The sequence below is a fragment of the Tiliqua scincoides genome, chromosome 10, assembly GCF_035046505.1.
Source record: "Tiliqua scincoides isolate rTilSci1 chromosome 10, rTilSci1.hap2, whole genome shotgun sequence".
NCBI classification, from domain to species: Eukaryota; Metazoa; Chordata; class Lepidosauria; order Squamata; family Scincidae; genus Tiliqua; species Tiliqua scincoides.
This window is the reverse complement of record NC_089830.1, coordinates 25367263-25391719: the sequence shown is the minus strand read 5'-3', so window position 1 is coordinate 25391719 and position 24457 is coordinate 25367263. Positions and strand designations below refer to the sequence as shown.

General features: G+C 48.7%; 1 protein-coding gene and 1 pseudogene across 1 annotated transcript; one reads left to right on the top strand and one right to left on the bottom strand.

The window, feature by feature from the left end:
* The first annotated feature begins 2378 nt into the window (after positions 1–2378).
* ATP1A3 (ATPase Na+/K+ transporting subunit alpha 3) lies at positions 2379–23705 on the top strand. Its single transcript, XM_066638163.1, has 19 exons — positions 2379–2408; positions 3534–3668; positions 4157–4274; positions 4558–4826; positions 5962–6160; positions 6389–6498; positions 6682–6816; positions 9465–9657; positions 9928–10103; positions 10748–10884; positions 12478–12628; positions 15885–16053; positions 16870–17024; positions 17865–17988; positions 19372–19517; positions 21362–21492; positions 21919–22020; positions 22829–22920; positions 23677–23705. Exons 1-19 carry the CDS (start codon positions 2379–2381, stop codon positions 23703–23705), a joined length of 2601 nt encoding a protein of 866 aa, XP_066494260.1.
* Positions 9022–9141, bottom strand: LOC136662067 (5S ribosomal RNA; annotated as a pseudogene).
* Positions 23706–24457: the final 752 nt, after the last annotated feature.

Below are 24457 nucleotides of genomic sequence, written 5' to 3'. Positions count from 1 at the left end.
GGGATAGAAGAACCAGCAGTCTGGGTCAAATCCTGCATTCTTTTCCCAACCAAATGCCTCTGGAAGCTCAGGCATGAGCCATGGAGGTGATGGCTTTCCCATGTTGGTTGCCCCTTGTGTCTGGAACTCAGAGATATACTGTGACTGACCATGGAGGTTTTATTTAGCTATCATTACTAAGAGCCATTTCCTTCTCCATGAATTTGGTGAACTTCTTTTAAATACCATCTAAAGTAGTGGAACATGTTCTGGTTCCACATTCCATCAACGAATCTTTGGGACCTGTGTGAATAGGGAAGTCTTGCAGCACTTGTAGAAAACGTTCAGGCTTTGGTTGGTGTCTTTAGAGAATGGGAGTTTTGAGGCATCTACCAAAAATTTGTAAATAAATAAAAATGCTCTTCTTTTTGTCCCTGTCATAAGGTTTCCACACATAATTGAGAAGAGATTCTTGATTGATCTTCATCACTTTGGTGGAACACAAGCAAGGATAAATGGCAAGGACTCTTGTGGGACCTTAAAGACTCTTGCATTTAATAGAATCATAGAGTTGGAAGGTGCCTACAAGGTCATCTAATCCAACCCCCTGCCTGTAGCAGGAAATCCACCTAGAGTATCTCCAGCAGGTGTGATCCTCAGACAGATAGGCCTGTCAACTAACGCAACAACAGACCGCTAACCCAACAAGTCATGTGCTCCCTATTATGGTTATCACAGATCTGTTTTATCCAACCAGTTCTATATAAGATTATGGCACTGATAATGAAAGTGTCTTGAGAAGTGCTGAAATTCTGGCACAGGGAAGTGACTGCCCAGCCCTGTCTAACACCTGTTTCTCTCTTCCTTTGCAGTATGGCCGCTCAGATAGCTACCGCGTGGCAACCACGCAAGACAAAAATGACGAGAAGGGCTCGCCCAAGAAGAGCAAAGCACAGAAGGTCCGAGACCTCGATGATCTTAAGAAGGAAGTGGCGATGGTGAGTGACGATGGCGTGGAGGGAAATGGAGACATGGCTCCTGCTGGTGCTTCCATGCCATTCAGTCTTGCCAGAGTAGATGCTGGAAGAAGGCAGAGGGGCAGAAGGAGGTGGTGGAGAGAGGCCTGATTCTTTTCCTCTCTTTTGTCTTTTCCAGACAGAGCACAAAATGTCCATCGAGGAGGTGTGCCGGAAATACAACACAGACTGTGTGCAGGTGAAGAAGCTTAGGAAGAAAGGGTTTTGGTGCTAAGGTGCTAGGCTTGCTGTCTTTGAGGAGTAGGGCTGGATAGGGGATACTTGCAGCTGCCTAGCCTTCCTTGTCAGCACCATGAACCTGGCTGAAGACACGTGGATCTGGAAAGCAGTGAGGACATGAAGGTGATAGGCCGTCTCCCACAGCAGACTACCTGGGGAGAGAAGATGGGAACTCTGAGAAAATGGGAGTCTGGGTTAGGTTTTGAATTTCCACACTGGATGTGACAATAGCTGAAGACTTGGAGACAGCTCAGTGCATTTTCGTACAGGGGCTTAAAGTGCCTTTGGATCTCCCTCTCTCTTTTGTGTACTACCTGTGATTACAGAAGAGGATGCTATGGAGACCCTTTTGTTATGTCAGTGAGCATTTTGGGTGATTTAGGTTTTACCCACACATTACAAAGCTCTGTGAAGCTGCAGCCACTCTAGGCCTCCTGGACCCTTCTAGTCAATGGCTGCAATCAGAAATGCTCTTAGCAGGATGCAAACCTCAATGAGCTTGGTGTTTCTTAAGAGTAAACATGCTGAGAATTGCATTGTAAGCAGTTCGTTGTTGTGGGACCTCTGATGGGTTATTGGGAGGCAGAGAGGAACTGGGGTAGGAAGGCATAAGGGTTAGGCTATGCAGACAAGGGGGTGGCAGGAAGATGGACTGGGAGCAGGAGGCGCAACTTTGTTGGTTCTACTTGGGGGCACTGATGCACCTGTTTCTTTGTCTCTCCACCAGGGTCTGACCCACAGCAAAGCCCAAGAAATCCTGGCCCGCGATGGCCCCAATGCGCTCACCCCACCACCCACCACCCCCGAATGGGTGAAGTTCTGCCGCCAACTCTTTGGGGGTTTCTCCATCCTCTTGTGGATTGGCGCCATCCTCTGCTTCCTGGCCTACGGCATCCAGGCAGGGACCGAGGAAGCCCCAGCAGGGGACAACGTGAGTACTGGAGTGTGCATTTCTGTGGGTGTTGAGGGATGCCTGTGGAGAGGGCAGTGGGGGGAGCACGGCAATTCTCTTCATCCCTGATGTCTCATCTTCCTCTTTTTGGCCCCATCCTCTTACAGTTGTACCTTGGGATCGTCTTGGCTGCTGTTGTCATAATCACGGGTTGTTTCTCCTACTACCAAGAAGCCAAGAGCTCTAAGATCATGGAGTCTTTCAAGAACATGGTGCCTCAGGTATGAGTAATGAGCATGGAGTATCTGAATAAGAGTGGTCCAGCCTGCATGGTGCTGGTCCGATAAACCACATAACCAAGGGTAGGGTCTGAATAAGAACATAAGAACAGCCCCACAGGATCAGGCCATAGGCCCATTTAGCCCAGCTTCCTGTATCTCACAGTGGCCCACCAAATGCCCCAGGGAGCACACCAGTTAACAAGGGACCTCATCCTGGTGCCCTCCCTTGCATCTGGCATTCTGACATAGCCCATTTCTAAAATAGAAATTTTAGATGAATATTCTGATGAATAGACATCAAACTATTTTGATGAATAGTCATCAAAACTTCAGATTTAGTCCAACTTGGTTTGTTATTCACTGCCAGGATCTGTCCACTTTTTTTTTTTTTTTGCTTACAATACTAATGTAATTTAAGCTATTAAGTCTTTCTAATTTGGTAAGGCTAGGAATCGGTGCTAGGAAATACCATGGTGGATGCAAGTGGCTAAAGCCCTCCTCTTTTGTGCCACAGTCCCATTCAGGATTAGCCCTCCCCAGAACTCCTGTGTCTATATTAAAAGCAAGCAGCAGGAGTAGATGTTTGCATGGTAAAAGTATTGTCTTACTTAGGCCTAGTGCAGTTCCACGGTAGAAGGAATTGAGTCTACAATTCTTTACATGCCTTCCTGGGAACAAACATGCCCATGGAACACAATGGGACTTAATTCCGAATAATGTTGTACTGTAAGTTTTATTTCAGAAATCTGTCAAATAGCCTTTCATATGGACATAAGAAAATAATGGAGGTTTGCAAAGAAGCAAACCCAATAAATGTTAAAGCGTCCGAATGGTCAAAGATTTGTCTTTAGGTCTGGATGAAAATTCTAGGTTTAGATCTGGATTCAAATTCTGGTTCATCCATGAATTGATTTGGTGGGCTGAAGTGAGCCCCTGTCTCTCAATCTCAGTACCCCCACCTGTGAATTGGGAACAGAAAGAATGACCAAGGTTGTTGAGAGAATATAAATTAAGGACTGCAGGTTTGTGCACTTGTAGTTGGGGCCTTTGCAAGTTGCAGGTGGCAATATCTGAGAACCCAGGATGTCTCCCAGTGTGCCTGAACCTGTCTCTTTCATCCATTAGCAAGCCCTGGTGATCCGGGAAGGTGAGAAGATGCAGCTTAATGCAGAAGATGTGGTGGTTGGGGACCTAGTAGAGGTGAAAGGAGGTGACAGAGTCCCAGCTGACCTAAGGATCATCTCAGCACATGGCTGCAAGGTGAGATCCCCCGTCACATCTGCAACCTGGAGCTTGTGTTTCTTCAAGCAGTCTACTTTGAGGCCTGGTGCATCATGAACTGTGTCCAATCAATAGAGACTTGCCTTCCTTCCTTATTAGGAAAGAGGAGTTAAATGCAATTCCCCAGGAATATTTAGTGCAAAAGAGCTTTGTGCTTCATATCTAGAATTGCTTTTTTAATTGTCATCTAAAGTGTGGGGCTTTAGGTGTTGCCAATGTGTGGGGAGGCAAATCGGGGTGCACCAGCTGAGGTGCTTGTTGGCTATGCGTTGGGCCTCTACGGATTTGATGCTAGAGAAGGCAATGCTGAACACAGGGAAGGTTCCTCCGTGTGTGTGGAATCTCAGCAACTGTGTCAATGTAGAGGGTGATGGCTAGCCGACGTGCTCCAGTTCCCCCCATATATTGCTCTCTATAAGTGGCATAATATCTGAAGAGGGCTTAATTATGTGACCTTTGTTTTCCAGGTGGATAATTCCTCCTTGACTGGTGAATCAGAACCGCAGACCCGATCTCCTGATTGCACTCATGACAACCCCCTGGAGACCAGGAATATCACCTTTTTCTCCACTAACTGTGTAGAAGGTACAGCCAAAGCAGGAATGTGCGTTGATGGGGCCTGTGGGGGAGTCCAGTAGCATACTAAGAAGGGAGTTTATTAAGAAAGAGGGGCATGCGCAGGGTCTCTGGACACCACAGACTTAAACTGGACCATTAGGCATTTCACCTGCAATGACCTGCATTCTATGATTATAGATATAACTGTCGGGATTCGATGGACTAGTTATGATAGCTGAATTGGCTTAAAACCAACATCCATTTGTAAGTGTGGATACATCTGTAGCCAATCTTTCTCTCACTCCACCAGGCACAGCACGTGGAGTCGTCATCGCCACTGGTGACCGCACCGTGATGGGCCGAATTGCCACACTAGCCTCAGGCCTGGAAGTCGGCAAGACCCCCATTGCTGTAGAGATTGAACATTTCATCCAGTTGATCACCGGCGTGGCCGTCTTTCTCGGAGTCTCCTTCTTCGTCCTCTCCCTGATTTTGGGCTACTCATGGCTGGAAGCCGTCATCTTCCTCATTGGTATCATTGTGGCCAACGTCCCTGAGGGACTTCTGGCTACAGTCACTGTAAGTATCTCACAGTGGTCATAGCTATAGGTGTCCTTAAATTCAGAAACAGCACATTCCATATGTTTATTGGCATTGAGGTAAATACAGGTGTCGCCTGGTATCCGCAGGGGATATGTTCCTGTCCCCCCCCCTTCGTGGATACAGGAAACCACAGATAAGGGGGAACCCTATCTCCACCACCATCTGTAGGCCACCTGTGCTCATTACCTTTGTTTATGTTCATTATAGTCATGTGAAATGTCTCTTGTTTTAACCAAACAAGCAGGCACTTTGTTGTTGGCATCCTTCAGTCTCGGAAGACTATGGTGTCATGCTCTGAATGGTGGTTCTGGAACAGAGTGTCCTCTCCAGTGCGTGAAGCCTGGGTAAAGTAGGTATGGAGGATAGGCTGTTACCCATGCAGCAAATCCGCCCTCTCCACATCGCTGAAATGGTCCAATGGAAAGGCAGAGGCCAATACGGTTGGTTCCAGCAGCGTCGCAGGAGTTGCCAGAACGTGACTGTGTTCAGCCATGAACTGCCTCAGGGACTCCGGCTCCGGATTTTGCCTCGAGGTTGACTCCTGAAGCCTTTTCCATAACTGGATGTAGCCACAAGGCAGTGGAGGTTTGGGATCCAAGTTTTCCTTCTCTCAGATGAGCTGCCTTCCCAGGCTGATGAGTCCCATCTACCCGGTACCCGGTACTTAACCTCTTGCAATTACTGTATGTCTCTTGCTTTAACAGGCAAGCAAGCAAGTAGGCTGGAAGGGAGAGTGAACGTTAACAGGAAGCAGAAAGTTAATATTCACTTTCCCTTCTAGTGTGCCTGCTTGTTTGTTTATTAAAGCAAGAGACTTGCAGTAATTGCACAAAGCTAAGCGCCTGCATGTTTGGTTAAAGCAAGTGACATTTGATTTCACGTGATTGTAATTAACACAAATAAAGGTAGTAAGCGTTGGGGGCATGGGGAACTATAACAGGTTCATGGATCGTGGCTTCATGGGTATCAGGGGACACCTATAAGTAAAGCATAGAAATGCATGAGTCATGGAGAGTTTCTGAACTTTTCAAGTTATAAATCTTAGTAAAAACTGGGAATCATCATCGGAGCCCTTTCCTGTAGCCCACCCCCGATTCGATCCTCCCACTAGGTATGTCTGACATTGACGGCCAAGCGCATGGCTCGGAAAAACTGCTTGGTGAAGAACTTGGAGGCTGTGGAAACCCTGGGCTCCACCTCCACCATCTGCTCAGACAAGACGGGGACCCTGACTCAGAACCGCATGACGGTTGCCCACATGTGGTTTGACAACCAGATCCATGAGGCTGACACCACCGAGGACCAGTCTGGTGAGAATGATGACTGGGACCAAAGATCCATCTCATGTCTTGGGGTGGAAAGCATAGTAGGAACTGACATACTGTCTCAACTTGGGTGGGGTGAGGTGAGACAAAGGAGTTTCTGCCTCACCTTGGAACTTCTATCTCTTCACCCTGTTCTCTTCTGGTCCAGCCTCTTCCACCTCTCTCAGGCCAAAACGTCATGTTATGATTCCTTCATCTCTCACTTCCTGACAGGCACGGCCTTTGATAAGAGCTCTCTGACCTGGGTGGCACTCTCCCACATTGCGGGGCTTTGCAACCGAGCAGTCTTCAAGGGAGGTCAGGATAACGTGCCCATCCTCAAGGTGAGAGCATTGTGAGAAAGTCTGGGAGAGAAAGTCTGTGAGAAAGTCTGGGAGAGGGTGGAAAGAGAGGCTGTGAAAGATTACCCCATCTTACATCGTAGCCAAGGGTTGTGGTTGGTGGCAGAGACGACGCGAGGGGCCCGAAGGCTTCACCTGTTGAAACGCCTGCCATTTCCCCAACAGCGTGACGTGGCGGGGGATGCTTCTGAGTCAGCCTTGTTGAAATGCATCGAGCTCTCTTCAGGATCTGTCAAACTCATGAGAGAGAAAAACAAGAAAGTGGCTGAAATCCCCTTCAACTCCACCAACAAATACCAGGTATGCTGGCACCCTGTGCCCTCAAAGTGGCATCAGTTTTATAAGAGGAGCAGGGCAGGATGACATTCCACACAAATGGAATGTCTCCTTGTTCCAGAATTAGCCTTAGTAAGCTTCCTTGCAGCTGTGCTTTAGGGTTTATTCATGTTCCTCAGAACCTTCTGTCCAACACGCTGTGATATTCTCTTAGCTTTGACCTACCAGTGCAATTACACACGCCCTATAGATTCATCTCCTCACCACCCTGTCTTTCAGAACCTTGTTTTCATATCATGTTTCACCTTATTTTATCTCCCTGATTTTGTTTATTACACTTCTCCTTTCTGTTTTTAAAATGTTCCAAAAATGGCACCCTCTTTAAGGTCTGTCTAGGCCTCAGCCTCATGTTCTAGAACTTTCTCCCCTCTGGCGGCCATGGCGATGGCCATGTGTGGTCAAGTGTTCTGCCCGCATTACAGCTGATGAACAAGGGCATCAACAATAACACCTGAGAATGCCTCCGTTGCTCCTTATTCTGCAACCCGTAGTTCCAAAGTGCCCCGTATTTTAAAAATAGTGGCAGCCATTGTTCACTCCTGTGCCTCTTCCCTTGAGTTCTCTGAAACTCAGGGACTTGCCCTCCCACAACATGAGAGTGCTGGAATGACCCTCCTAGAAATCTGGCACCTATGAAGGGGGGATCCCAGCCTGGGTTTGGCTCTGCCTCCTCGACACTAAGTCTCCTGAGGTTCCCAGGGAGAGGAGGACGTGAGTCAATGATCCCAATACAGTTCCCCATTCTCAGGCCCATCAGCCTTAATCCTGTCTCCTTTGCTGACAGCTGGAGAGGATTAGCCAGAATTCCCCACAGGCAGCAGCCTGGAATGATCCTTGATGAACAAGCCTCCCCCCCCCCCCCCCCGGGCCAGAAGGGGCGGTGCCCCTGTGCTACGTTGAGGTCTGTGTTTCTCACTTTGCTCAGGCCCAAAGGATGCCTGTTGTGTGCTGTGCAGCCTTACGCTCTGTCCTCAGTGCCTTATCTCCACTGTAACGTCAACCCTAATCTAAGCCCTGCCTTGCCAGTTCAGTCCCTTTTATTGGCTCATCCTTAAACTGGCAGCCTAATATAAACCACTTATTAAAGTCAAAGCACCTTTATAACAGACCACCCCAAATTCAAAAAAGAGAAGGATGTCCGTCAACCACATTTACATCATCCGACTGAGAGGGCATCTCCCCTTCCAGCTTCTTTTTTCTGCAATGAAATGTTTCAAAATAGAATAGTCTTAAAGTAGGCAGAATAGTCTTAAAATAAGAACAGCCAACTGGAAGAACCAGGGGACAGCCACTAAAATTGAGTGTTGGGAGAGTTAGAACAGACCAAAGAAAATATTTCTTTACTCAGCGTGTGGTTGGTCTGTGGAACTCCTTGCCACAGGATGTGGTGATGGCATCTGGCCTGGACGCCTTTAAAAGGGGATTGGACAAGTTTCTGGAGGAAAATTCCATTATGGGTTACAAGCCATGATGCGTATGTGCAACCTCCTGATTTTAGAAACGGGCTATGTCAGAATACCAGATGCAAGGGAGGGTGCCAGGATGAGGTCTCTTGTTATCTGGTGTGCTCCCTGGGGCATTTGGTAGGCCGCTGTGAGATACAGGAAGCTGGACTAGATGGGCCTATGGCCTGATCCAGTGGGGCTGTTCTTATGTTCTTATGTTAAGAGTGCTCAGCAGTGGTTGGGGGTGCTGGGAGGAGTTGCTCAGTGTATTATCTTCTTGTTGGCCTTACAAGAACCATGTAAGGCTAACAGAATTCTGGACTGTACTATAGTTCTGGGGGATTGCATTTTTTAAAGTACATTAAAAAAACCAAAACTATACATTTGCGACCTGTAGAAAAATAGTACACAGTGGAGGAAAGGTTTAGTGTTACCTTCTTCCTAAGGAGAAGTGGGGAGGGGAGCAATTGACAGGAGTTTTGGGGCTGGTCCCGAGTCCAGGATCCTGTTTTGCACAGTGACCAGCCAGGTTTAAGAAACCATAAGTAGGGCATGAAGACAACGGCCTTCTCCAACTGTTTCTCCCCTTCTGGCAGCAACTGGTTGGCAACCTTCAGTCTCGAAAGACTATGGTATAAGCCTACAGCACCTGGTATTCCCAGGCGGTCTCCCATCCAAGTACTGACCAGGCCTGACCCTGCTTAGCTTCCGAGATCATGGTATAAGCCTACAGCACCCGGTATTCCCAGGCGGTCTCCCATCCAAGTACTAACCAGGCCTGAACCTGCTTAGCTTCTGAGATCAGATGAGATCGGGCATGTGCAGGGTAACAGTTGCTGCTCTAGTAGCACTGGCCTCACAGGTAGACTGCCTCTTTACATGGAAGTTCCACATTGCCATCATGGGTAATAGTCTCCATGAACTTGTCTAATCCCCTTTTTAAAGCTATCTAAGATGGTGGCTGGCAATACATCCCATGATGACGAATTCCTTGAATTGATGAGGTGATGTGTGAAAATTTGGTTTTCAGTCAGGCTTTGGTGGAGAAAATTCAGGACCTTCCTGATAATCCCAGTCTCTGTTCCTTGGGGGAGGTTTTCAAATAGCACTCTGTATGTGTGAAAATGACACTTGGTCTCCTGAGACATTTTTTCCTGCCTTCCTCAGCTCTCAATCCACGAGACAGAGGACCCCAATGATAACCGCTACCTGCTGGTGATGAAGGGTGCCCCTGAGCGCATCCTGGACCGATGCTCCACTATTTTATTCCAAGGCAAAGAACAGCCCCTTGATGAGGAGATGAAAGAAGCATTTCAAAACGCCTATCTGGAGCTGGGAGGACTTGGCGAGAGGGTGCTGGGTATGGATTGCTGGCGGGGGGAGGTGGCTGGGATATGGGGGACCCGGGGGAAGGCGGAATGGGGCTGAAGCTAGACAGGACAAGGACACTTGCAATCTGAGCTTTGCAGCAACCCAGATGTCAGTCTCCAGGCCCATGTTCCAGGGAGGGCTGGACACCTGCCTCTTCGATGTGGGGCTTCTAAACTGTTAAAGAGGCAGGCAAAGTCTCTAGTTTAGCCAAGACCGACAGGGCAGGTTCTAAATTTTTAACCATATTGTCTCCCTTTAGGTTTCTGCCAATATTTCCTGCCGGAAGAGCAGTACCCCAAAGGTTTTGCCTTTGACTGTGATGATGTCAACTTCTCCACTGATAACCTCTGCTTCGTTGGGCTCATGTCCATGATTGACCCTCCCCGGGCTGCTGTGCCCGATGCTGTGGGGAAATGCCGAAGTGCTGGCATCAAGGTAAGGCATAATGCCCTTCCCCTAGAAAAAATTTAGGTGCAAATGCTTGTTCCTAACATTCAGTTGACCCCTAAGTGAGTGAGTCAGTGCTTTATAAAAACATGTTTTTCTTAATGCTGAGATGCAGTTGTCTCTGGGGAGAAGCAGCTGTTTGGAGATAACTTGCTCAGTACTCAGGTGCAGTTGGCTCTGTGGAGGGACAATTTGGTTTTATAAGCAGCAGCTGTTTTCTGTCTAGGTTTAATCAGAGGCTCTGAAGCTGTTCAAAAGCTTGGGCCATACAAACATCACAAAACTCTCTGGTTAATCTCACATTTGTCCATGGATATCAGAACTTGGAATCCATAGTTCTGACTTTGCCCCAATGCCATTGGCTCTCTAGCCCATCAGGCCTTCAATGACATCAAAGCAGCTAAGCCAATGGTAGTCAGAGAGGCTGACACCTTGAACTGAAGTGCCCATGGAGAAAGTAATTACAGAAGCATCTTGCATCTTCCCTGGCAACCACCCGGGCCTCGCTAGCAACAGTTGCCCAAATGGTCAGTTGCATCACTTGGGATTGAAGGCTGAACTGGATTTGATTTATTTAAATCTCCTTTTCCCTTGTTGGTATTTCTTCATTAACAGTTGCTCTACCTCACCAGGTGATCATGGTAACAGGCGACCATCCCATCACAGCCAAGGCCATCGCCAAAGGTGTGGGTATTATCTCTGAGGGCAATGAGACGGTGGAAGACATTGCTGCCCGACTGAACATCCCTGTCACCCAGGTCAACCCAAGGTGAGGGGTAATTAACACTGAGGGATATTCAGGGGAGCAGGAACTCCAGGCCTTCTCCTGCGACATGAGTGGTGAAGTCACCAGCAGGAGGGTTCAGGTGCTGCATTTTTTCAGAATCCCTTAGCCTAGAAGAACCATCAGGCTCAGGAGGAGGCAAACTGAAGCATTTGCCTAGGGCAGCATTTTTAAATCTTTTTATCTCATGGCACACTGACAAGGTGCTGAAATTGCCAAGACACACCATCGGTTTTTTGACAACTGGCAAGCACACTATGCTGCTGGGGGCTCACATCTCCAATGGCCCTACTTATAAGTGACCCTTCCCCAAATTCCCGTGGCACACCTGTGGACCATTTGTGGCACACCACTGTGCCATGGCACACTGGTTGAAAATCACTGGCCTAGGGCAACCCTTTATAATCTTATGTAGCTCATATTGCATTAAGGCTACAATCCTATCCAAATTTCCCTTTGAGTAAGGCATATTGAACACAGTAAGACAGTGTAGGTTAGGCTACCTTGTATTTTTCTGGGATCTTTTAATCACAATTTTGCATTCTTTTTTTCTTTTTTAAAATGATTGCATCTGACAGAAAGAGTTGCAAAGTAGTAATGTTTGACAAAACCCTTTAACAAGAAATTTAAAGTTGACATTTTTTATAGCCTCTATGGGATGTGATATGAGGCCATGAATATGGGGGGGGGGGTTATCATGATGAGTTTCTGCACTTTAAAATTACTGTGACACTACTAGGGGTGGAGGAGAAAGGAGTCAAACTTGGGGAGAAAGCAAGGGTAACAAAGATGTGGAAAGCATTGAGGAGTTGCTCCCAGTGTCTGATCCCTGACAAGCCACTATAGGCTGCCACCTTTCTGCTTCATATGTCCTGCCTGGTTTGTTGAAGTCCTATAGAATATTCAGATTTCTCTACAAGAAGTGGGGTCACAAAGGCATTGCTGAGGAAGAACAGGGTTTCTTTCTGGGGCAGCGGCTAAGGCGTCACTCTTCCCAAAAGTCTATCCTAGTCTTGGGTTTCCCTGTAATAGGGTCAGCCCATATTTCTTTACTCAGCGTGTGGTTGGTCTGTGGAACTCCTTGCCACAGGATGTGGTGATGGCATCTGGCCTGGATGCCTTTAAAAGGGGATTGGACAAGTTTCTGGAGGAAAAATCCATTACGGGGTACAAGCCATGATGTGTATGCGCAACCTCCTGATTTTAGAAATGGGCTATGTCAGAATGCCAGATGCAAGGGAGGGCACCAGGATGAGGTCTCTTGTTATCTGGTGTGCTCCCTGGGGCATTTGGTGGGCCGCTGTGAGATACAGGAAGCTGGACTAGATGGGCCTGTGGCCTAATCCAGTGGGGCTGTTCTTATGTTCTTAAACTACAATTCCCAGGAGGCCTTTCAGGTCTCTTGTTATCTGGTGTGCTCCCTGGGGTGTTTGGTGGGCCGCTGTGAGATACAGGAAGCTGGACTAGATGGGCCTATGGCCTGATCCAGTGGGGCTGTTCTTATGTTCTTAAGAAGGGTGAGATAGGTCCTCCTCCATATCTTTGTCTCCACCATGACACTATCTCTCACCTTTCCAGGGATGCCAAAGCTTGTGTGATCCATGGCACAGACCTGAAGGACATGTCCACAGATCAGATTGATGAGATCCTGCAGAACCACACTGAGATTGTCTTTGCTCGTACCTCCCCTCAACAGAAGCTGATCATTGTGGAAGGCTGCCAGAGACAGGTAGGAATCTTTTCTGCCCCCCACAACTGGACCTGTACAGTTCATTCAGCCCACACCTTTTTAGTGGCAAACCTCGTGCAGTGGGCCCTAGGGCCTTATCCGCAGGCTTGGCTCCTTGGACGTGACCAGAAGTGTCTTGCAGTCGCATCTGGGAGGTCCTCTGAGTGTGTGCAAGTTGGGCATGGCCTCCCCATGCATCAGAAGACCTCCTGGAGGCTTCTGAAAGGCACTTGCAGTTTGCCGGCTCACCCCCCACTGTGGATTTCACTATCCACAGAATTTGGCATCTGCTGGGAGTTCTGGAATGGATCCTCCACAGATGACGCTGAGGGCTCACTAATTTTTGATGGGGAAAGTAGCAATCAAGACTTACAGAACAGTTGTACAAAATCAATTTATATTTACAAATTGATAAGGGATGCAGGAGCAAGCACACGTGGAGGATTGGGGCCAGCCTGTGTGCAAAGCATGCCCGGTTACATCCTCTAAATCTCAGTATCCTACAAGCAGCTACTAAACCACACTTTCAGCAAAATCCCACAGTAACCTTGTGAAAGTGACCTCATTGGCATTTGTGCGAGAGTTGCCAACTGATAAAAAAAATCTGGTCTGACTTTCTCCTGTGCTTTTTAACAGCAGCTTGATCTGCAGAAATCAGCAGGTGAAATTTCATGTTGTTACATGGAGAAAAGAGTTACTACTTGCTAATATCTGCCGATCATGCTGCTGTTAACGGCATAGAAACGTGGCTGGTGAAATGTTGGCAACCCAGTGTGAAGTAGGCCTTAACCCCACTCAAGCTCATAGTCCACACCACTGTCATCTCCTCTACAATTTATTACTCCTCTACAATCTATTACTCCTCTACAAACTACTGTATACTCCTCTACAATCTATTACTCCTCTACAATCTACTCTACAATTTATTACTCCTCTACAATCTATTACTGCTTAAAACAACAGTAATAGAGGCCCAGCAGAGGTGTATACCGCAAAGAAAGAAGGGTTCCACTAAATCCAGGAGGGTGCCCGCATGGCTAACCAGCCAAGTTAGAGAGGCTGTGAAGGGCAAGGAAGCTTCCTTCCGTAAATGGAAGTCTTGCCCTAATGAAGAGAATAAAAAGGAACATAAACTGTGGCAAAAGAAATGTAAGAAGGTGATAGGGGAGGCCAAGCGAGACTATGAGGAACGCATGGCCGGAAACATTAAGGGGAATAATAAAAGCTTCTTCAAATATGTTAGAAGCAGGAAACCCGCTAGAGAAGCGGTTGGCCCTCTGGATGGTGAGGGAGGGAAAGGGGAGATAAAAGGAGACTTAGAGATGGCAGAGAAATTAAATGAGTTCTTTGCATCTGTCTTCACGGCAGAAGACCTCGGGCAGATACCGCTGCCCGAACGGCCCCTCCTAACCGAGGAGTTAAGTCAGATAGAGGTTAAAAGAGAAGATGTTTCAGACCTCATTGATAAATTAAAGATCAATAAGTCACCGGGCCCTGATGGCATACACCCAAGGTTTTATTAAGGAATTGAAGAATGAAGTTGCAGATCTCTTGACTAAGGTATGCAACTTGTCCCTCAAAACGGCCACGGTACCAGAAGATTGGAGGATAGCAAATGTCACGCCTATTTTTAAAAAGGGAAAGAGGGGGGACCCGGGAAACTATAGGCCGGTCAGCCTAACATCTATACCGGGTAAGATGGTGGAATGCCTCATCAAAGATAGGATCTCAAAACACATAGACGAACAGGCCTTGCTGAGGGAGAGTCAGCATGGCTTCTGTAAGGGTAAGTCTTGCCTCACAAACCTTATAGAATTCTTTGAAAAGGTCAACAGGCATGTGGATGCGGGAGAACCCGTGGACATTATATATCTGGACTTTCAGAAGGCGTTTGACACGGTCCCTCACCAAAGGCTACTGAAAAAACTCCACAGTCAGGGAATTAGAGGACAGGTCCTCTCATGGATTGAGAACTGGTTGGAGGCCAGGAAGCAGAGAGTGGGTGTCAATGGGCAATTTTCACAATGGAGAGAGGTGAAAAGCGGTGTGTCCCAAGGATCTGTCCTGGGACCGGTGCTTTTCAACCTCTTCATAAATGACCTGGAGACAGGGTTGAGCAGTGAAGTGGCTAAGTTTGCAGATGACACCAAACTTTTCCGAGTGGTGAAGACCAGAAGTGATTGTGAGGAGCTCCAGAAGGATCTCTCCAGACTGGCAGAATGGGCAGCAAAATGGCAGATGCGCTTCAATGTCAGTAAGTGTAAAGTCATGCACATTGGGGCAAAAAATCAAAACTTTAGATATAGGCTGATGGGTTCTGAGCTGTCTGTGACAGATCAGGAGAGAGATCCTGGGGTGGTGGTGGACAGGTCGATGAAAGTGTCGACCCAATGTGCGGCAGCAGTGAAGAAGGCCAATTCTATGCTTGGGATCATTAGGAAGGGTATTGAGAACAAAACGGTTAGTATTATAATGCCGTTGTACAAATCGATGGTAAGGCCACACCTGGAGTATTGTGTCCAGTTCTGGTCGCCGCATCTCAAAAAAGACATAGTGGAAATGGAAAAGGTGCAAAAGAGAGCGACTAAGATGATTACGGGGCTGGGGCACCTTCCTTATGAGGAAAGGCTACGGCGTTTGGGCCTCTTCAGCCTAGAAAAGAGACGCTTGAGGGGGGACATGATTGAGACATACAAAATTATGCAGGGGATGGACAGAGTGGATAGGGAGATGCTCTTTACACTCTCACATAATACCAGAACCAGGGGACATCCACTAAAATTGAGTGTTGGGCGGGTTAGGACAGACAAAAGAAAATATTTCTTTACTCAGCGTGTGGTCGGTCTGTGGAACTCCTTGCCACAGGATGTGGTGATGGCGTCTAGCCTAGACGCCTTTAAAAGGGGATTGGACGAGTTTCTGGAGGAAAATTCCATTATGGGGTACAAGCCATGATGTGTATGCGCAACCTCCTGATTTTAGGAATGGGTTAAGTCAGAATGCCAGATGTAGGGGAGAGCACCAGGATGAGGTCTCTTGTTATCTGGTGTGCTCCCTGGGGCATTTGGTGGGCCGCTGTGAGATACAGGAAGCTGGACTAGATGGGCCTATGGCCTGATCCAGTGGGGCTGTTCTTATGTTCTTATGTTCTTATGTTCTTACAATCAACCCTATACAAAGGCAAAAACCGACAACAGTTTCTGTGACAGGGCCCTCCTCCTGGTTCTGAGTGTGTGTATTTGTTCTCCGCACGCAGGGTGCAATTGTGGCAGTAACAGGCGATGGAGTGAATGACTCCCCTGCCTTGAAAAAGGCAGACATTGGGGTAGCCATGGGTATCGCTGGCTCAGATGTCTCCAAACAGGCTGCTGATATGATCCTCCTAGATGACAACTTTGCCTCTATTGTCACTGGAGTTGAAGAGGGTAAGCAACGGGGTTCATCCTTGGTGGGCAGGATGGATCTAGGACAGTAACTACTATAAGAGAGGAGGGCAGCACTCTGTGTGGTAACCAGAGGCCTCCTGGTGCTGGGGCTGCAGGCCAATGGCAGCTCTACCATCATTCCCTGGATTTGAAGAGGAAGAGGGAATGTATGGGAGGAGGGAACTGAAGAGAGTGTTGGGCTAGATGTGGAGGAGGAGGAATGGAGGGTGGGCGGAAGCAGTAACCCCGTGCCAAACTGTTGCCTGAGGCAGCCGCCTCAGTTGACCTTATTATGGGCCAGCACTGCACCATTTTGCTTCTTGGGGGAAGACCATAGAAACACAGGACCGAGAAGGGCCTGTTAGGCAACATCCTTGCGTTATTCAGGGTCTATGTTACCACTGCCTGACTGTCCAACATTTTCTTGGTAAGGAAGAGGTTTCAAAGGGATATCTCTACTACAAACCGTATCGGTTTTGTGCCACTTTGGTTGTTGTGGCTTCTTCCACAGAATCCTGACAGTCGTAGTTTGTGGATGGGGCTGTGGATTGTGTTGGAGATCCCCTTGTCACAGAAGTACAAGGGAATATTTATGATGCCCATTTTAAAGCTATCTGTTCTGTTACTATATGGCTTCCAGGCGGAAGGAAGAGGGAGCAGGCGGGAGAGAATCTAGCATTGGGAGGGCACTCCAGAGAACCTGCCACTGCATGCAGAGATTTGACCAGCTCTGACTTTTGGGACTCCTGCTTTCTCTGCTCCCCAGTTGTGCCCTCCGTCTCCCCCCCTTATGTTCACGTGTCTCCCTCCCACCAGGACGTCTGATTTTCGACAACCTGAAGAAATCCATTGCCTACACCTTGACCAGCAACATCCCTGAGATCACTCCCTTCCTGCTGTTCATCATGGCCAACATCCCACTGCCCCTGGGTACCATCACTATCCTCTGCATTGACCTGGGCACTGACATGGTGAGTCTCCTCCCACCCCTTCTTCCTCCAAGCCCAGTGCCTGACTATTCCCCCAAACCCTCTCCCTTGCCCTGTTGCGAGTCATTCTGCGCATGGAATTGTATGTTGGAGTCTTTGACTCACTTCAGGGTCGGCCCAGTGTCAGAGGTTGGCCGGGTTGTGCACTGGCCTATTCAGCTGACTTCTGAAGCCCCCATGCCCACAAAGGCATTTCTGGACCATAGATGGAGGAGAGTTTTCAGTGCCCCTGCTACAGACCGTCAGAACTGCTGTTTTCCCTCATGCCATCAGCCAACAAATGTCCCCATAGCAGATGAGGGGAAGATGGAAGCAGCAACCCCAATAGATCAGCAGAGTTTTCCTTCATGCTGCAGACAATTCTCTGAGGATGGGGATGGCAAGCATCTACATGCCTTGCAAGGTGAAGGGCTTATGCCTGAGGCCCCCCAAATACCTGGCACTGCTGCTGCTGAGGTGGTATGCCTAATGCCAGCCCCCACTTACCCAGGGGTGTGCCAACCACATCTGCCACCACTGCACCATTCTGTCAATCTATGCTCCCTCTTCTACTTTGCCCCCATCACCTTCTTCTGGACCAGGGAACCCAAGAGCAGTAGAGGGGGCAAGTTCATGGACATGGATATGCAGAAAATCATTGTAGAGCTTCTAAAGAGTTCAGTCACTGAATAATTCCTTTTCTTTATACACCTTAAACATTCAGGATATCTCCCTAAATTCAGGAAGAAATGACATGATGGAGATTGTCCAGAGTCCGCAAAGAAACCACCTTCCCCCCAGGATAGCTTTAAATCCCACCACCTCTCTGTTCTCTGCCTTCAGGTGCCAGCCATTTCCTTAGCCTATGAAGCTGCTGAGAGTGACATCATGAAGCGACAGCCCCGAAATCCCAGGACCGACAAGTTGGTGAACGAACGGCTGATCAGCATGGCCTATGGTCAGATTGGTGAGTGAGGAGCGTGCAAAACGGTGGCGTAGCTGGAGGGGGGGGCTGACCACTCAGCCTGGCAGGGAGGTGGGCGAGCGGCCCCTCCCTTCGGAGCCATTCCCAGTGGGGGGGGCAAAATGGAGCCATACGGCTCCATTTTGCCCCCGCCCACTGGGAATGGCTCCGAAGGGAGGGGCCGCTCGCCCACCTCCCTGCCAGGCTGAGTATTCCGCCCCCCCTCCAGCTACGCCACCGGGGCAAAGCAGTAGGTTTGCTCATTTTTTTTTTTTTATTTCTATCCCAGCTGCAAATCGCATTTCCTAAGGCAGGTTACAATAGGTGTAAAACTCAATACAACAGGCAATCAGGATAAAGAGTCCATCATTGGCTGAAGCTTCCACATCCAGTCACTGCTGGTGCCTGTCATATATATCCTCTCCCAGGCTTCAGATGGTCTAATTACTACTCAGTACTAAGGTGGTGAGGGAATTCATGAGGCTTACTGAGGAAGACGCCTCAGGCTGCAGACTGGGAGGATGTCTGCCTATGTCCTCTGCCTCTAATGTTCCTTCTCTTCCTGCTCACTGGATTCAAAAAGGAAAAGGGGAATGGAGCAGAAAAAGAAGTGTGAAGGTGAGGAGAGTAGTGGGCTAGAGTGTCTCTAACTCTCTAGCCCATGACTCTTCTCTTCCACACTTCCTCTTTGCTCCATTGTCATCTTCCTTTTCAGATTCCAGTAGCAGGGGGAAGAGGCATCCGTGCAGGTGCATTTGGTGGGCAGATGGGCTGCATCTTGGTTCAGCCCTGAGAGTAGTGGTGACAGTACTGGAAGCAGGGTCAACATGCAACTATTTGGGCCCTGGGGAGTGGTCCCAGTGGGAGAAGTTCCATTAACCCAAGTTAGAGTGGGTGATCAGGCAAGTTCTGCAAGCTATAAATGGGGGGGGGGGAACACTGCTGGGAGAGGTGTGGGAGTAACTATGGGATGGTGGCAGCCACACACTACTACTTTAGATCAGGGGTCTCCAAACTTTTTGGCCAGAGGGCCGCATCAAATATCTGGCGTGGTATGGAGGGCCGGAAAAAAAAAATTTAAATATAAAATTTAAATAAATTAAATTAGAGATGGAACTTAGATGAGTGAATCAATGAATGAATGGGCTCATTCATTCAACCTCTCTGGCCCTCAGAACACCCTCCAGACACAGTCAGAGCACAGTTCTGGTCATGTTCATTTGAGTGGGCCAGAGGCTTTCAGGGGACAAGAGGTTGGCCGTGGGCCAGAAAGAGGCTTGCTGCGGGTCGCATCTGGCCCCTGGGCCGGGGTTTGGAGACCCCTGCTCTAGATGGACCGATATGGTTGGACTCAGTATTAGGGTTGTTTGCTGTGTTCTTCTGTAGGAATGATTCAGGCCCTGGGTGGTTTCTTCTCCTACTTTGTGATCCTGGCTGAAAATGGCTTCCTCCCTTCTGTACTGGTTGGCATCCGGCTTCACTGGGATAATCGAGCAATCAACGACCTGGAGGATTCATACGGACAGCAGTGGGTGAGTGGAGAGCAGTCGGTATTACGTAGATGTAGCAGCCTAAAGTTTGACCACTGATTGAAATGGCAACAAAATCAATTTATTAGAAATTGAAAATATCAGGAATATTGGCAGGTGTGTTTGAATTAAGTGTGGTATGTAATGGAGGGGAGCGGGGAAGATTAACTCCAGGCTGGTGGGGTAGAAATGAAATGTGCTGCTGTGATTCAGAATTTTAGCTATAATTAGTCCAAATGAAAGATATCCTGGAATAATTAAAATGCAGTAGAAGTAGAATTTGTGAATTTGGTTTTCTTTTTTTGTGACGTTGGGTTGTACGCTGAAGTGTCCTTCTGCAGGAGTCTTTCCATAAGTGAATGCTCCTTCCACAGGAGGAAGGAAGCCTTGGGATACGGTCCATTTTATCTTTGTGCAACATTTGATGTTCCAAGATCCACTAATTAGTGCAAATAATTAGTACATGCATTGCTGCAACCATGTCTACATTGCTTGCATGGAACTTCATCCACCACTTCCATCCCTTCTGGGTTGCTGTCCAGGCCACAGAGGGATCCAGAAAGGATCTCAGGTGGGCAGGAGCTTCAACCACCAGCTCCTCAGTCCCCTTTCCAATCACTCTTCAGAACCTGGAGAGATTGGGAAGAGCAGAGGCAGTAGTGTAGCTACAGGGGGCTGTGCAGTAAGTATTGCTGGTGCCACAACGTGCCCGGTTAGTTTCCTCTCCCATTCACCATTGGAGCTATTCTAGGCAGCAACAGCAATGGGAGGAGATGCTTACATGACACACTGTCCTGTGACTGCCCAGAATGGCTTCAACAGTGGGACACGTGGCTTACACAGCACGTTGCAGCATCTGCAACACTTACTGCACCCCACCATAGCCATACTACTGGGTGAAGGGAGCTTAGCTTCAAACTGGGCAAGCAGGTGCAGGGCACTCTCACCTGTTCACCACCTCCCCTGACCTGCTGTCTGAATCTACTTGATGGGTGGGCTGACCTCACCTTAGCACCAGCCTCTTCCTTCCTAGGTTTCAGATACATCTGGGTACAACCCCAACCGGATCCCTTTTCTTCCCCTTCCCCCCACCCTTGTAATACAATACCTTTAGACCTGTGGTTTTCAAACTCTCTGGGAGTTTGAAACTTGCAGTAAGTCTTTGCGGGGCGGGGGGAGGAGGTGGCAGGGGCAGGGGGAAGGCAGCGCCACGATCCCCAGGATTGTGTCGCTCAGGGGGCTGCAGGGACTGGGATGCACTCACCAGTCCCTGCAGCAGCCATCCTTGTGTGCAGGGAGCCCTCCGCGAGCACCTGCAAGGGCGCCCCAGGTCAGGGAAAGGGAGAGTGGGGCGATCTGCTCTGCCTCCGCAAAACTGGAGCGCCATCGCCCCACTCTCCCTTTCCCTGACCTGGGGAACCCTGCAGGCACTCGCACAGGGCTCCCCGCACACAGGGGTGGCTGCTGGAGGGTGCACCCCAGTCCCTGCAGCCCCATCAGAAGGGAAAGCGGAGCAATCGTGCTCCACTTCTGGTTTTGCGGAGCGGGGCACGATCGCTCCGTTTTCACTTTTCCTGACCTGGGGAGCCCTGCCGAAGGTTGCGCAGGGCTCCTCGCACCCCTGGGAGGCTGCAGGAGGCTTGGGCAAGTCTCCTGGCTGCCCCCGTCCCTTAAGGGGGCAGAGGCCAGCACCCACAGGCTGGGGTGTCGCGATGCCCCAGTTTGAATACCACTGCCTTTAGACCAAGGTAGAGCAGGGTTCATTTCTGGGGGGGGGGGGAGGAAGGAAGGCAAGGTGTTTTTGTTTCAGCTGGTGGTCTTGACTCCATCTTTCTCTGCCCTCCCAGACCTATGAGCAGCGCAAAGTGGTGGAATTCACTTGCCACACAGCCTTCTTTGTCAGTATTGTGGTGGTGCAGTGGGCTGACTTGATCATCTGTAAAACCAGGAGGAATTCAGTCTTCCAGCAGGGCATGAAGTAAGTCCTGTGCGACTTGATTTTCTGTTTGGTTCTTTTCGGGGGGGGGGGGGGGCCCAACCAGTTTTGGAACCAGAAAGTGGGTTAGGTGAGAGGAAGTTGTTTAAGTGTCAGTATGCCAGATTTTCACTATGATTTACTAAGAGAGTGTCACGGGGTGATGCCTGTCCCTCAAGAATATTGAAGGAACCCTGCCAAGAACCCGTTTTTGGCTGTGTGCCCGCTACAGGTTTAAGTCTTCCTTTTGCACCTTGTACTACAACACGTGGGTGTCAGAACAGCAGAAAATTGAGGCTGGCAACCAAAAATGGAGGGTCACATGGGCTCTGTGAAGTTGAGTGATGTTTGCCCTTGGAGGAAGAGTGAGGCACTAAGGAGATTTATTGTGAGATTTTTTAAATCCACGTTCTCTCTTTTTTCCCTCAGAAACAAGATCCTCGTTTTTGGTCTCTTTGAGGAGACTGCCTTGGCTGCCTTCCTCTCCTACTGCCCTGGCATGGATGTGGCACTGAGAATGTATCCCCTGAAGTAAGTATTGATAGCAGCCAGCCATGGAAAGCCTCAGTTGTCTTGTTTCTTTCCTTTTCTATTGAAAATCATTTTTTTTAGAGCAGGGGTCTCCAAACCCCGGCCCGGGGGCCAGATGCAGCCCACAGCAAGCCTCTTTCCAGCCCACGGCCAACCTCTTGTCCCCTGAAAGCCTCTGGCCCACTCGACTGAACATGACCAGAACTGTGCTCTGGTTGCGTCTGGAGGGTGTTCTGAGGGCCAGAGAGGTTGAATGAATGAGCCCATTCGTTCATTTATTCACTCATCCAAGTTCCAGCTCTAATTTACTTATTTAAATTTTATATTTAAATTTTTTTCCGGCCCTTCACACCACACCAGATATTTGTTGCGGCCCTCTGTCCAAAAAGTTTGGAGACCCCTGTTCTAGAGCAAGGGTTTCAAATATAAGGCCCATGGGCGTTATATTTGTTATAAGGCCCATGGGAATGCAGCCCCCAGAGGCAATTTATCCAGCCCCCGTTATAATTGGGCTCTCTCATACCTTGAAAATATGAACAAGATTTGCTTTTCTCTTCTGTCATTTGCAGCTAATGAGTTTCTATGTGAGAACAAAGTTTTCAGGCAATCCTTTACTTAATGATGTCACTTCTGGTCCTCAGCAGGCACCGTGAACACTAACTTCAGCCCTCTGTATGAAACGCGTTTGACATCCCTGTTTTAGAAGGTTCAGCGTGATCATACCCCAGTTGTCTGCCTCTGTCTTAGGGAGCCCTGCCCCCCCAATAGTTCCCTTGTTGTAGCACTGACCCTCTTCTTTTCTCCTCAGGCCCAGCTGGTGGTTCTGTGCTTTTCCATACAGTTTCCTCATTTTTGTGTATGATGAAATCCGTAAACTCATATTGCGTCGTAATCCAGGAGGTGAGTGGAGCAAGGAGAACTGGGAGATGATGGTGCAATATAACCCTCAGGCCCTGAACTCTAAGATAAGGGATATGGGCTCTCTGTTTCCAAACATTTATGTATATCTAACACTTTACAGAATAACATAAGCAGTACATGTCTTTACCTCGCCGAGTTGTCCATGTAAATTAAACAGGTGCATGTCAGGAAGGCTTATTAGAGGAAGTTATTTCAGCTACAAATGAAGATTGAGAAGATCAGGGGTTCAGTCCTAGCCTCCATGGGAAAGATGTATACTGGTGAGAGATTTGAAAGGGGAGAGAGAAGTGGTGCTTTCAGCCATAAAGGTGACTGAGGGACACTCTCAGGTACATCAAACTTTCTGGACCAAAACAAATACTTCATGGAAGACTGTGGAGCCTGTATATGAAATTGGAAGGAGGTCTTCTTGAGAGAACAGGGAGATCATACAGGCAATCACTTTTCCATGAAGCTTTGTGTAGCTTAAGGATGAGGGGATCGGATCTGTAGTTCGCTTAACCTAATGAAACAAAATGGAAAATGTGTTTGATGCATACTTGCCCCTTGTTTAGCCTCCTTGCCATCTCTTTTCCTTCCATTATCTTTGCCCTTGTTGGATTTTGGTGCATTGTAACATTGGGTGGGAATATAGAGAAAGAAGGAAGGAGTTGGTGTAATACATTGGGGGGGGAGCGAAAAGGCTGTTACTTTGCACTAATGCTCTGCCCCCACCCTGTTCAATTTCTCTTGCAGGTTGGGTGGAGAAGGAAACCTACTATTGAGTCTCATCTCTTGTCCATTGCTGGTTGTCTCCCCTGCAAGGGGGGGCGCTTCCCCCTTCCAGAATCCTGCCTACCCTACATGATTATGAGAGAGACGGTGACGCCAGGATCATATCCTCGGACATAGAAGCAACAAACCGAGCTCCCCACCCCACCCCATTTCCCCAACCTGGACAGCTAAGATGGGAAGCCTGTCCCGTCCCATTCTGCATCCATGTCCCAGGCTGGAGGTGGGGGAGGGTCTCCCCCCAACCTCTGCTCGCTGCCATTTCTTTTGTTTTTGTTTTTCGGAGCAGCCTGAGGGAGGGGGGCATGTGTGCAAAAGACAATAGGGGAGACGGGGCAATATTTATTTACCTCTGCAAAACCTCCTTCCCTCTAAACCCTCCCCATACTTCAAATTCTCTTTCATAGCTGGGATTGAACCCGGGGACCAGCAGCATCCCAGAACAATAATGCCTCGGAAATGTGAGCCAAACGGGGACAGGGTTGGGGGGAGGGAGGGAGGGTTACTGTTATCTGACTAGCAGCAGTAAGTTTTCAACCTTGATTGGGGAGGTGATGGGGCCCCTCTGCTCCCCTCCTAGCTCTTCCTCCCTGCCTGGGAACGTGTGCAAGTGTGTGTGCGCATGTGTGAGAGAGGGGAAGACAGACCTGCTATGGGTTCACCCCTCTGCCCAGCTAAATGTCCCTGGCCTGCCTCCTACTCACAATTTTCTGGTGGGTTGTGTGTGTATGTGGTGTGTGTATGT